We start from the raw sequence: 13,418 nt of genomic DNA, 5'->3' as shown, positions 1-13,418 counted from the left end.
TAATTTTTTGAGGAACCGTCATACTGTTTTTCGTAGCGACTGTACCATTTTACATTCCCACCAACAATGTGCAAGGGTTCCAGTTTCTTTGTATCCTCACCAACCTTTGTTACTTTGTTTTGTTGCTGTTTTTTACGTAGCCATCCTAATGCCTATGAATGATATCTCATTGTAGTTTTGATTTGCATTTCCCTAATGATTAGTGATGTTGAGTATCTTTTCATGTGTTTACTGGTCAATTTGTATAACTCCTTTGGAGAAATGTCTGTTCAAGTCCTTTGCCTATTTTTGAATTGGATTGTTTGTTGTTGAGTTGTAGGAGTTAGCTATACATTGTAGATGTTAATCCCTTATCAGATATATGATTAGCTGATATTATCTCCTATTTCATAGGTTGCCTTTTTACTCTGGATATTCTTTCAATGCACAAAACTTCTTGATTTTCATGCAGTATAATTTGACTATTTTTTCTTTTGTTGCCTCTGCCTTTGATGTCATATCAAAGTCGTCATTACCAAATCCAATGTCATGAAGCTTTTGCCCTATGTTTTCTTCTAAGAGTTTTATAGCTTTATGTCTTAGATTTAGGTTTTTGACCTATTTTGAGTTAAGTTTTGTATGTCATGTTAGGTAAAGGTCCAACTTCATTCTTTTGCATGTGGATATCCAGTGTTCCCAACACCATTTGTTGAAACGACTGTCCTTTTCCCCGTTGAATGGTCTTGGCACCCTTGTTTAAAATTATTTGAACATATATGTGACGGTTTATTTCATGGCTTTCTCTTCTATTCCATTGGTCTATATGTCTGTCGTTATGTCAGGATCACATTGTTTTTGTTACTATAGCTCTGTAGTTGGTTTTGAAATCAGGATGTGTGAGTCCTTCATCTTTATTTTTTTTTTCAAGATTGTTTCTGGGTTCCTTGAGATTCCATATGAATTTTATGAATCCATATGAATATGAATTTTAGGGTGAGTGTTTCTATTCTGTAAAGAATTCCATTCAAATTTTGATAGGTTTGCAAGTTTCTGTAGATTGCTTTGGGTAGTATTGACTTGTTAACAATCTTAAGTCTTTTAATCCATGAACATGGTATGTATCTCCGTTTATTTATGTCTTCAATTTCTTTCTGCAATATTTTGTGAATTTTATTGTACAAGTCTTTCACCTTCTTGGTTTCTTCCCCTAAGCATTTTATTCTTTTTGAAGCTATTGTAAATGAAACTGTTTTTGTAATTTCCTTTTAAGATTGTTCATTCTTAGTATATAGAAACATTGCTAGTGTATGGAAATGCGGGTAATTTTTGTGTGTTGACTGTATCCTGCTACTTTGCTGAATTCATTTAATAATTCTAATAGTTTTTGTGGAATCTTTAGTGTTTTCTATATATAAGATCATATCATTTGTGAACATAATTTTACTTCTTCCTTTCCATTTTGGATATTCTTTTATTTCTATTTTCTTGCCTAATTACTCTGGCTCAAACTTGTAGTAGTAAGTTGAATAAAAGTGGTGAAAGTGGGCATTCTTGTCCTGTTCCTTTTCTTTGAGGAAGACCTTTCAGTCTATCACCATTGAGTATGGTGTTAACTGTGGGTTTTTCATATATTGCTTTTATTATGTTAAGGTAGTTTCCTTCTGTTCCTAGTTTATTGAGTATTTTTATCATAAAGGTGTGTTGAATTTTGTCAAGTGCCTTTTCTGCTTCAATTGTGATGATTGTGGTTTTTTCCCCTTCATTCTGTCACTGTAGTGTATTACATTGATTGATTTTCATATGTTGAACCATCCTTGGATTATATCCCACATCGTCATGGTGTATCATGCTTTCAATAAACTGATGATTTCTGTTTGCTAGTATTTTGTTGAGAATTTTTGCATCAACGTTCATAAGAGATAATTGTCTGTACTCTTGTAGTGTCTTCCTCTTCTTCAATTTTCTGGAAAAGTTTGAGAAAAATTGATGTTAGTTCTTTAAATGTATGGTAGAATTTGCCAGTGTAGCCATCAGTTCCAAGGCTTCTCTTTGTCGTGAGATTTTTGATTTTCGAGGCGATCTCTTTATTAGTTAAGTCAGTTTGCATTTTTTGTTTCTTTGATTTAGTATTGGTAGGTTTTGTGTTTTTAGGAATTTGTCCATTTCATCTAGGTTATCCAATTTGTTGATGTACAATTGTCTGTGACACTGTAACAATCCTTTTTATTTCTGTAGAATTGGTAGTAATGTCCCAATTCTTATTTCTGATATTAGTAATCTGACTGAGTCTTCTCTTTTTTCCCTTAGTTTATCTACCTAGCTAAGGGTTTGTCAATTTTGTTAATCTTTTCAAAGAACCTGCTTTTGGTTTCATTGATTTTTCTCTATTTTTCTGTTCTCTAATTTATTCATCTCTGCTGTGATCTTTATTTCCTTTCTTCTAGTTAACTGGGTTTAGTTTGTTCTTCTTATTCTTGTTCCTTAAGTTATAATACTAGGTTGTTGATTTGAGACTTTTCTTGTTTTTTAAGGTAAGCATTTATAGGTATAAATTACCCCCTTTGCACTGCTTTTGCTGCATCCTGTAAGTTTGGGTATGCTGTGTTTTTGTTTTCATTCATCTTTTAAGTATTTTCTAATTTCCATTGTGATTTCTTTTTTGATCTATTGGTTGTTAAAGAGCATGTTATTTAATTCCACAGTTTTTGAATTTTCCAGTTTTACTTCTGTTATTGACTTGTAGCTTCTCTCACTGGTCAGAGAAAAATACTTTGTATGATATTTATCTTTTTAAATTTTTTGAGAGTTAATTTTGGACCTGAAATATAGTCTATCCTGGAAATTGTCCTGTGTGCACTTGAAAAGAATGTGTATGTTGTTGTGTAGAGGGTTTCTCTATATGTTAGATCTAGTTGGTTTGTCTTAAATCCTCTATTGCCTTACTTTTCTTCTATCTGGTTATTCTATCTATTATTGAGAATAGGGTATTGAAGTCACCAACTATTAATGTAGAACTGTCTATTTATCCCTTCAATTTTGTCAGTTTTTTGCTTTATATATTTTGATGTTCTGTTAATAGGTGTGTAAATATCTGTAATTGTTATATCTTGCTGTATTGAACCTTTTATTAGTATGTAATGTCTTGTAAAACTTTTTTTATTTAAAGTCACTTTTGTCTGATACTAGTATAGCTACTCTGCTCTCTTTTGGTTACTATTTACGTGGAATATATTTGTCCTTCTTTTCGTTTTCAATATGGTCGTATCTTTGGATCTAAAGTGAGTTTCTTGTAGCTAGCATATAGTTGGATTATGCATTTTTATCCATTCTGTCTCTCTCTTTTGATTGGAGTCCAGTTTAATTCATTTACATTTAAAGTAAGTTTGGGTTAGAAGGGACTTAGGGTATTTGTTTTCTATATGCCTTATAGCCTTTTTGTCCCTCGTTTCTTGCATTACTGTCTTCTTTTGTGTTTAGCTGACTTTTGTAGTGAAATGTTTTAAATTCCTTTTGTTTATATTCTGTTGCTATTTTCTTTGTTTTTACTACAGGGGTTACATTTAACATCCTATAAGACTCTAGTTTGAATTTATACCAGCTTAACTTCAGTAACACACAAAAACTGTGTTCCTTTTCCTTTAACAGCTTCATTCCCTCCCTTTTTGATGTCACAGAATTACATCTTTATACAGTGTATTCCCAGAAACATAATTAATAATTCTTTTAAATGCAGTAGTTTCTTAAATTATGTAGAATTACACACTATTGTTATGATACTACTTGCTTTTATAATTGTCCATGTATTTGTCTTTATTGAGATCTTCATTTTGTCATACACATTTGATTTACTATCTAGGCTCCTTCATTTCACCCTGCAGGACTCCCTTGAACATTTTTTGCAGGGCAGGGCAGGAAGTAATGAACTCTCCCTCAGGTTTATCTGTGAATGTTTTAATTTCTCCCTTATTTTTGAAGAATAGTTTTGCTTGACGTAGGAATCTTAGTTGCTATTTTTTTTTCTTTTAATGCTTTGAACACTGCCTTCTGACCTCCAGTGTTTCTGATGAGAAATCTGATAATGTTATTGAGAAGCTCTTGTATGTGAGTTCTCTTGGTGTTTTCAAGATTCTCTCTCTTTGTCTTTTGAAAGTTTGATTATAGTGTGTCTTAGTTGGGTCTCTTCTTGGAGTTTTTTAAGCTTCTTAGATGTTTATATTCATATCTTTCATCAAATTTGAAGTTTTAGGCCATTATTTCTTCAAATATTCTCTCTACCCCTTTCTCTCTTGCTTCTGGACTCCATCAGTGTGTGTGTTAGTGTATTTGATCTTGTCCCACTGGTCCCTTAGGCTTGGTTTACTTTTCTTCAAACTTTTTTTTCCTCCCCCGTATTCCTCTGACTTAATAATTTCCATTGTCCTATCTTCTAGTTTGCTGATACTTTGTTCTGCTTGCTCAAATATGTATTTGAGTAAGAGGTGGAGGATGCATAGCTGGTACTCTGCTAAGATCTTTAATTGACTGAAATTAACCACAATTTATTGTCGAAGCCTTCCCCTGGAAGTTACAAGCCTTCAATAGCCTCTAGAGTTCCAAAATAGTTACACCAGACAGATTCTGCCAGCCCAATTGCTGTCTAGGCTGGGGAGGAGATTCCTGGTACTTTCTACTCCACCATCATCCCAGAATCCTCTCTGTATTATATAAAATTGTTTAAAGATAGCATTCACAGTATAAAACTTGGGCTCAAGCCATTTTTTTCTTATTTTATGTTAACAATAAAAGATATTGAAAGAAACAGGTCATTTGGTTGGGGCAGGATGATAGTTGGGTTATTCTTGAGTGGGGAAAAAAAATAAGCCTCTCTGAAGTGTTTCTCAAGGTTATTAGATGAGCTTCAATTCTATTTTGTCTGCAAAATGGTATTGGCTTCATAGTCACACATGCTAATTCTTCTACCTTTTCTCTGATTTTGTTTAACCAAATAAAATCTCATTTGTTCACATGTATTGATAACTCTAAAAACTTAAGTTGAATAGAGCTTAATGGGAATTTTGGATTGTCATAATTGACTGCACTCAGTTTATAATTTCAGATTTGTTTTCCTACCAGTTTAAAAATAAAAGCTTCCATAGGGTAGCTGATATGCTTACCAAACTGTAATTATGCCTTTTTAAAAAAATTCTTTTCCAGCTACTTTTATTAAAACTATTAATTATTGGAATTAAAACATGGTATAAAACCTTGCTTCAAACTTGTAGTATTGTTCAGTTTTAATGAACAGCTCGAGTTAATAGTGACTTAAAATAGAAATAGTTTTATTTCATTATTTTTTTTAATTGAAGTGTAGTGGACATACAATATTATAGTTTCAGGGGTACAGTATAGTTTCTGATATAGAAATACCAAAACTTTTTTTACCTCAAAACTCATGGCCTTTCTACAAGATCCTACTGCTTGAAATTGTTATAAAGCTATTTAAAAATTTACTATTTTTATTTATACTTGGGGTTACCTTCAAACTCGGCTCTTAATATAACTATAAAAAGAGTAAGAGTGTTTTATCTCAACTTGTTGTTAATGAGATAAGGCCCACGTCAATCATTTGTTGAGTTATCAGATTTCATAGATTTTCATATTATTCAGTCTAGAGATAATTTGATATTGATATTGGGCTTTTATTACATATCATAAACACTTAAGAAGATTGCTCATAACACTAAGAAAAATAAAGTAAAATTTCTCACTACAGAAATGAAAAACTTTGGCATACTTTTAATATTGATGAATGCTGAGAGAACAACCTTAGGGAGTCTTATTTATAATTGATGAGAAAGGACTGTGGGTTAGAAATAAGGAAATTCATATTTTAGCTCTAGTTCTGTCAATGAATACATGTATTGACCCTGATTAATTACTTTAATGGTCAGTCGTGACTAAATCTATGTAAATTAATTATTCTTTTCTTTATAATTATTATTTAGTGGCACCTTTGTTTTCATTCACAGTTTATATATTCTCTGATGGCAATTTAATTTTAGCTAGGTTTATCAATGAGATGTACCCATTTGACTTGTATGTGTTATACCTATCTGGCTCTCTTTTTCCCTGTAATAGTTTATTTTCCCTTTTACAACATCCTTAATGTTGAATGAAATGCAAGCCAGAAACTGTGATTTGTCATTTTTTTGCAGCATGATTTCACATTGGCAAAATAAACATCCTTTTAAAATTCATCCCTAGTTCTCTGAAAAAAGAATTTATACTGAGCTTGGCTTTGTAATTGTGACAAATGACATTCTCTAGAATGAATATGACTGTGGTTTTCTTTGGGATGAAAACTTTGGCGGGGAGGAATGTGTATGGTTCTCATTTTCATGTATCATACTTGACACCTTTACGTAGCATAACAATTTAGATGTTTGGAGATATCTGGTAATCACTCTGTTATTGTCATACTTAGATTGATTAGTATTTGGGGGAGGGGTTCTTTTTTGGTGAGGAAGATTGGCCCTGAGCCAACATCCATTGCCAATCTCCCTCTTTTTGCTTGAGGAAGATTGGCCCTGAGCTAACATCTGTGCCACTCTTGCTCTATTTTTTGTGTGTGGGATGCCGCCACAGCATGGCTTGATGAGCACTATATAGGTCTGCACCTGGGATCTGAACCTGCAAAGCCCGGGCTGCTGAAGTGGAGTGCACACACTTAACCACTATGCCACTGGGCTGGCCCCTCATTAGTTTTATATATATATATGTATAGGTAATAGTCTCTTGATCAAAAAAAAATTTTAAATAAACAAATGTGTTCCGTTTTAAGTATTTATAGACCATTGGTGTTTTCATGTAAGTCCTAGTGAACCACAAGTAAATATTGACAGTGGCATTAATATTTATTGAAACAGTGGAAAAACAGATAATATTTAAAATGTTTTATTATCACAAAATATCAAGTACAGATTTTTGTATGGTGAGGCATTTGGACCTGTGATCTCTATCTTAAGAATCCAGCTTTGAGGAAATCTAAGGTTTTGTTTAATGTTACCTCATTGATGGCTACCAATATTAGAATACAAAACAGTATTTTAGAGTGTTAAGGATGCTTTTCTTCTCATTCCTTCAGTACAGACATCATGTATTTGATAAGTGGCATAGATGAATATCATCACTTTTCATCTTTTCTTTGGGCAGAGGGTGACCCAGTTTTCACTAGACAAGACAGCAATCGCAGTGAAAAAGAGACCACACAAGTGCTACATGAAACAGAACCGGAATCAGGGTCTCAGCCTCGGCCTGCTGTATTATCTGGCTATTTTAAACAGTTTCAGAAGTCTTTGCCTCCACGATTCCAGCGGCAGCAGGTAACAATAAAACGTTTTATTGTGTACCTGTGATTGAAAATTTTTATTGTTCAGTAGTCTGCGAAATAATTTGACATAAACCTTAAATACACAAAGCACACAAATTTTCCCTGAAATTTTTTCCCTTTTTAGTAAAAGTTTGTTGATATGAGTTTTACCATGAACTTCTGTTTCATTCCTTTTTTTCCTCTGCCTCATTTACAGACATCATCTTCCTTTTTAGGTTTCTGCAGTATAATTAATGAGTGATTAATTGCTTAAGTCAAGTATAAGGCAAAATGTCATAACTTAACCCTTGTCTTTTGTCGTTACCTCTCAGTGTCAAATGTCTTTTGCATTTTTTCCCCTGAAGGGTTCAAAAAAAGCCTTTTATGTTTTGATATGATTGATTACATTAATTTATTACATGGAACTGAAAGCAGAAACTGGGATCCTGCTTTTTCAGGAACAGATGAAACAGCAGCAGTGGCAGCAGCAGCAGCAGCAGCAAGGTGTACTTCCACAAACAGTTCCTTCCCAGCCGTCTAGTGGTGCTGTCCCTCCTCCACCACACAGACCTCTTTACCAGCCCATGCAGCCTCACCCTCAGCATTTGGCTTCTATGGGTTTTGATCCAAGGTGGCTCATGATGCAGTCATACATGGATCCTAGAATGATATCAGGTAGACCTGCTATGGATATTCCACCCATTCATCCTGGTAAGTTGAAGTTGGCATTGTCTCATGGTTCACTTGCAGTTATGCAAGATCAAAGTTTTCTTTCTTCCCGTATTTTCAGTCTTAATTACTTTGATTATTACAAGAACTTAAATAGTACCATAGATTTTTAATCACAGAATTATGTAACTTTCCTTCAGCACAGAGTAGTTAAATGCTAGGCACTGTACCAACAGTGTGGTAAGACCAAAACACTGGTGATTTTCTGTTTTGTAAATATTATTTAAAGTTTTTCAGATATAAAATTACTGTCTTATTGGTATCTGTTATTTCCTATATTGTTTTCATTCTTGTGTTTCAGCACTTGAATTTTGTCCGTATGTTACATATTCCAGCTTTTCAATTTTCTCCACCATTTACCAGCCTAATACTTGAATTTCCTAATAGATTAGTTAAAAACAAATGAAATAGCAGTCCTTTATGAAATCTATCATAATAAAGCCATTACCAAAATGGTGTAGAGGAAAATTTAGGGGTGATAAAAACATGATCAAGAATCACATCTTGATGCTGAAATTTTAAAATTTAAGAGGCATAATCTATTACAACATATTGATCAGCTAAACTAGATTAGTGGACTTTTCCACAGAAAATATTTTCTCTGAAAATTTATCACTGTTGGTATAATTCTTTTTATGTTTGTATTAACACGCATAGAGTCACAATGCTTGTTAGCTGGTTTTTATAGACGTTATATATTTTTTTCCTTTAAAGTAAAGTAGGCTGCTATTGTGGCTTCTTTTGCTTTGCTTCCTCAATTTTTAAATCTGTCTATTTAACAGCAACAATGAAAATCTCATTCACAGAAAAACTCTTATAAATCTCACTGATCATTTGTTGATAACAGTTTTACTTGGCAAGAAGTATTTCCTTAGCTTACGTATAAAGAATTCTAAATGGTAATTAGTAACCTAGATTCTATGTCTATAATGATTTTGTTTTTTTCTCTTTTTTCCCCCCATCTTTCTCTGACCTTTTGTATAGGAATGATTACTCCTAAGCCATTAATGAGAAGAGACCAGATGGAAGGGTCACCAAACAGTTCTGAGTCATTTGAGCATATAGCTCGAACTGCAAGAGATCATGCAGTTTCCCTTTCTGAGCCTCGTATGATGTGGGGCTCAGATCCCTATCCTCATACCGAGCCTCAGCAGGCCACTACTCCCAAGGCAACAGAAGAATCTGAGGATGTAAGGTGATTATTAAAATTATTGATAGCCCAAATATCATACTGTGATGAAATGAAAACTATGTAGTGTCCATGAACATCAATCTGATTTAGGACTGAGCCACAAATCTGATTTCCTCCCATTTAGTGTACTTCATTTCATTTTTGGACCTATTTTCTTTTTTCTGGCATTTCTGTATTGATTAGGGCATTTTGTAATCTAGTTCTGTACCCTGAATCAAATGCTAGCATTTAGTGTTAGATGTTAAAATTGGCGAGTTTCTCCTGTTAGGTACTTGACATGTAGTCTGACTAAAGTGTTGATGTAATTCCTCCACTAGTGAGAGATGGACGTTTAATTATCAATATCTTATGAAAGTTTTCTATGGCCAAGATAAGGACAAATACTAACTTACAAAGATATTTCGAAGCAGCAGATAGTGACTTCTAATAATCTACAACCATAAAGTTAAAACTTCTGCCCTTTTAAGGAGCATATTTTATGATTCTGAATCATTGAGAAAGACCTACTCTAGTATACCCTTTGATTATAAGTGGAAATTATTAGGCTTGATGGATTAAAAATTCACATAGGCATAGTCTAAACTTCCTTAAATTGTAGGGAAAACACATAACATGCTACCAACGCTCTTAACAAAATTTTAAGTGTACAGTACAATATTGTTAACCATAAGCACAACATTGTACAACGCATCTCTAGAACTTTTTCATCTTGCACGACTGAAACTTTATACTCATTTAGTAGCAACTCCTTATTTCCCCCTTCTTCCCAGTCCCTGGCAATCACCATTCTAATTTCTGCTTGGATGAGTTTGATTACATTATATACCTCCTATAAGTGGAATCATGCAGCATTTGTCCTTCTGTTATTTCACTTAGCATAATGTCCTCATCCTTGTTGTAGCACGTAATGGGATTTCTTTTCCTTTTTTTAATGGCTAAATGATGTTCCATTATATGGATAACATTTTCATAACCCTTCATCCATCAGTGGACATTTAAGTTGTTTCCACCTCTTGGCTATTATGAAAAATGCTGCACTAAACTTTTTATAGAGACATAAAGATGCTCTTTATGATTAGGATCCATTGTTTTATGTTTTAAAAGTAGAGGGATTATTTTGCTGTACACTTACCTTTGAGAAAGATTTTGCTTTGATGGCTATGCCTTTGAATTCTCATCATCCTAGGCCCGAAGCACCGTTGGATCAGGAACAGATTCCTGCAGCTTATCCTGTAGAACATAGTCAGTTAGAGGCTCATCCAAAAGCAGACTTTGTCAGAGAATCAAGTGAGACAGAAGTACAGAAGTTTTTAAGCAGATCTGTGGAAGACATTAGGCCTCACCATACTGACACAAATAATCAGTCTGCTTGTTTTGATGTAACTGAGCAAAAGACTGTGTCTGCTCCTCAAGAAGAGCGGATTTCACCTGGAGAAAGTCAGCCTGCCCGGAAAAGAAGTGTTTCTCATGGATCTAACCATACTCAAAAGTCGGAGGAGCAAAGAAACGAGCCGTCTGCAAGCATTCCTAAAGTGATCAGCAGATGCATTGATTCAAAAGAACCAGCAGAAAGGCCAGAGGAAAAACCAAAAAAGGATAGCTTCCTACGATCTTCAGAAGGACCAAAACCTGAAAAGCTATATAAATCTAAATCAGAAACTCGGTGGGGCCCAAGGCCAAGCTCCAACAGAAGAGAGGAAGGTAATGATAGGCCTGTGAGAAGATCAGGTCCCATTAAAAAACCTATACTTAGAGACATGAAAGAGGAACGAGAGCAAAGGAAGGAGAAAGAAGGAGAAAAGGGAGAAAAGGTCACTGAAAAAATTGTAAAACCCGAAAAGACAGAAAAGAAAGATCCTCTTCCTCCACCCCCACCACCTGCAGCGCCAGTTCAGCCACAGCCGGTTCCACCACCGCCTCAACCAGAACTAGAGAAATGCCCTTCAACAGAGACTTCAACTTTGGTGCAAAAGCCACCTCAAGATACTGAGAAGCCCTTGGAACCTGTAAGTAGTGTTGAGGTAGAGCCTGCAGCTAAAACTGTAAGCCAGCAAACTGTCACAGCACCACCAGTCAAAGAGGAAAAACAGCCTGAGAAAGTCATTAGCAAAGACCTTGTTATCGAGAGGCCTCGACCAGATTCAAGACCAGTAGTTAAAAAAGAATCAACTTTACCCCCTAGGACCTATTGGAAAGAAGCTAGAGACAGAGATTGGTTTCCAGATCAAGGATACAGAGGTCGAGGCCGAGGTGAATATTACTCCAGAGGCCGAAGCTATAGAGGCTCTTATGGAGGGCGTGGGCGGGGTGGTAGAGGGCACACTCGAGATTATCCTCAGTATAGAGACAGTAAGCCACGAGCAGAGCATGTGCCCCCAGGACCTCTCAGACAGCGAGAAGAAAGTGAAACACGAAGTGAGAGCTCCGACTTTGAAGTCGTTCCCAAAAGAAGACGACAACGAGGTTCAGAGACTGACACAGACAGTGAAATTCATGAAAGTGCAAGTGACAAGGATAGTTTAAGCAAAGGTAAACTTCCCAAAAGAGAGGAACGATCTGAAAACAAAAAACCTGTGAAGCCTCAATCTTCTTTCAAGCCTGAAAATCATGTCCGAATAGATAATAGACCTCTAGAAAAATCGTATATAAGGGATGATGATAAATCTAAACCAGGTTTCCTTCCTAAAGGAGAGCCTACAAGGCGAGGCAGAGGGGGAACATTCAGACGTGGTGGAAGGGATCCTGGAGGTCGCCCAGCACGCCCTTCCACCTTACGAAGACCTGCTTATCGGGACAATCAGTGGAACCCAAGGCAGACAGAAGCTCCTAAACCAGATGATGGAGAGCCACCGAGAAGACATGAGCAGTTTATTCCTATACCAGCAGATAAACGACCTCCAAAATTTGAGAGAAAATTTGACCCAGCTAGAGAGAGGCCCCGAAGGCAGCGTCCTACTCGACCACCAAGGCAAGATAAGCCTCCTCGATTCAGACGGCTGAGAGAGAGGGAGGCTGCTTCAAAAACCAGTGAGGTGGCTGTGCCCACAAACGGCACAGTTAATAATGTGGTTCAAGAATCAGGTAACACTGCCGGGGATATTTCTGGGAACAAGACACCAGACTTATCTAATCAGAACTCTTCAGATCAGGCAAATGAAGAATGGGAAACAGCTTCTGAAAGCAGTGATTTCAATGAGCGGCGCGAGAGGGATGAAAAAAAAAATGCTGATTTGAATACACAAGCAGTTGTAAAGGCCGGAGAGAATGTTTTACCTCCAAAAAGGGAAATAGCAAAGAGAAGTTTTTCTAGTCAGAGGCCTGGCGTAGATCGCCAGAATCGGCGTGGCAACAGCGGTCCACCCAAATCGGGAAGGAATTTCTCAGGTCCTAGGAATGAAAGGAGAAGTGGCCCACCATCAAAAAGTGGGAAGCGAGGGTGAGTATTTTGTTTTAGATGTAATTACTTTTGCACATTTAAAAAAGCTGAAAGTATAGACTTCTTGGTTGAACTGTGCAAAGGAGCCAGTCTAGATAGAGGACCAAAACATTGTTCTTCCCAAATTCTTTTCTCTATTCTCACAGTGTAAGGGTGCTTGAGGAAGAGCAGTTAATGTGTCTCGGGAGTCTTTACCTGCTAAGTTACATTCTCCAGAAGAGTCTTCTTAGGAATTTGCAGCTTTGGGAAAATCTGTGCACCTAGGGAGGGACCTATACAATGTTCTCACTTTGGTAAGTCATCTTATTGATGAGGAGTAGCCCTCCTTTCTTTCTTGGTTTCTCCTTGCAAAACTCGGGTGGTCACAGGTGTCCTCTGGGACCTAAATTAATAGTGTTAACCATATATTGTATCACTCTGTACTGGTTTCTAGAGAGTGATTGTTGAACCTTAAGGGTAAATTATGTTCACCTCTCGAGTTGCAAACCTACGATAAATGATAATTAGAGAGAAGCCAAGAAAGCAAAGTCCTGCCCAACCACCAAGACCACCAATAACATAAATACCATGTCGTTGGATTTTTCTTTTAAAGAATTTTGCTAAATTTGGTCTATTCTTTTAAAATGTTATAGTAAATTACTGTTAATTTCTTTTATTAGGAAAAATTATGAAGTAGCAGTATGCCTAGTTTTAAATCTAGGCTCAGATATTTACTAGTTGTATAAACTCAGCTT

At 35.8% G+C, this 13,418-nt stretch overlaps 1 protein-coding gene across 18 annotated transcripts in view; it reads left to right on the top strand.

The window, feature by feature from the left end:
- Positions 1-13,418, top strand: part of PRRC2C (proline rich coiled-coil 2C) — a 92,384-nt gene that overhangs the window by 44,412 nt on the left and 34,554 nt on the right. For all 18 annotated transcript variants that reach the window (XM_044758678.2, XM_044758681.2, XM_070497824.1 and 15 more), the window contains exons 13-16: positions 7,171-7,340; positions 7,786-8,038; positions 9,041-9,251; positions 10,435-12,684. In XM_044758678.2, coding sequence (XP_044614613.2) covers positions 7,171-7,340; positions 7,786-8,038; positions 9,041-9,251; positions 10,435-12,684 — 2,884 coding nt within the window. The remainder of the gene's footprint in view (positions 1-7,170; positions 7,341-7,785; positions 8,039-9,040; positions 9,252-10,434; positions 12,685-13,418) is intronic.

This window comes from Equus asinus, chromosome 25 (genome assembly GCF_041296235.1).
Source record: "Equus asinus isolate D_3611 breed Donkey chromosome 25, EquAss-T2T_v2, whole genome shotgun sequence".
Taxonomy (NCBI): domain Eukaryota; kingdom Metazoa; phylum Chordata; class Mammalia; order Perissodactyla; family Equidae; genus Equus; species Equus asinus.
This window is presented reverse-complemented; position numbering and strand designations above follow the sequence as displayed.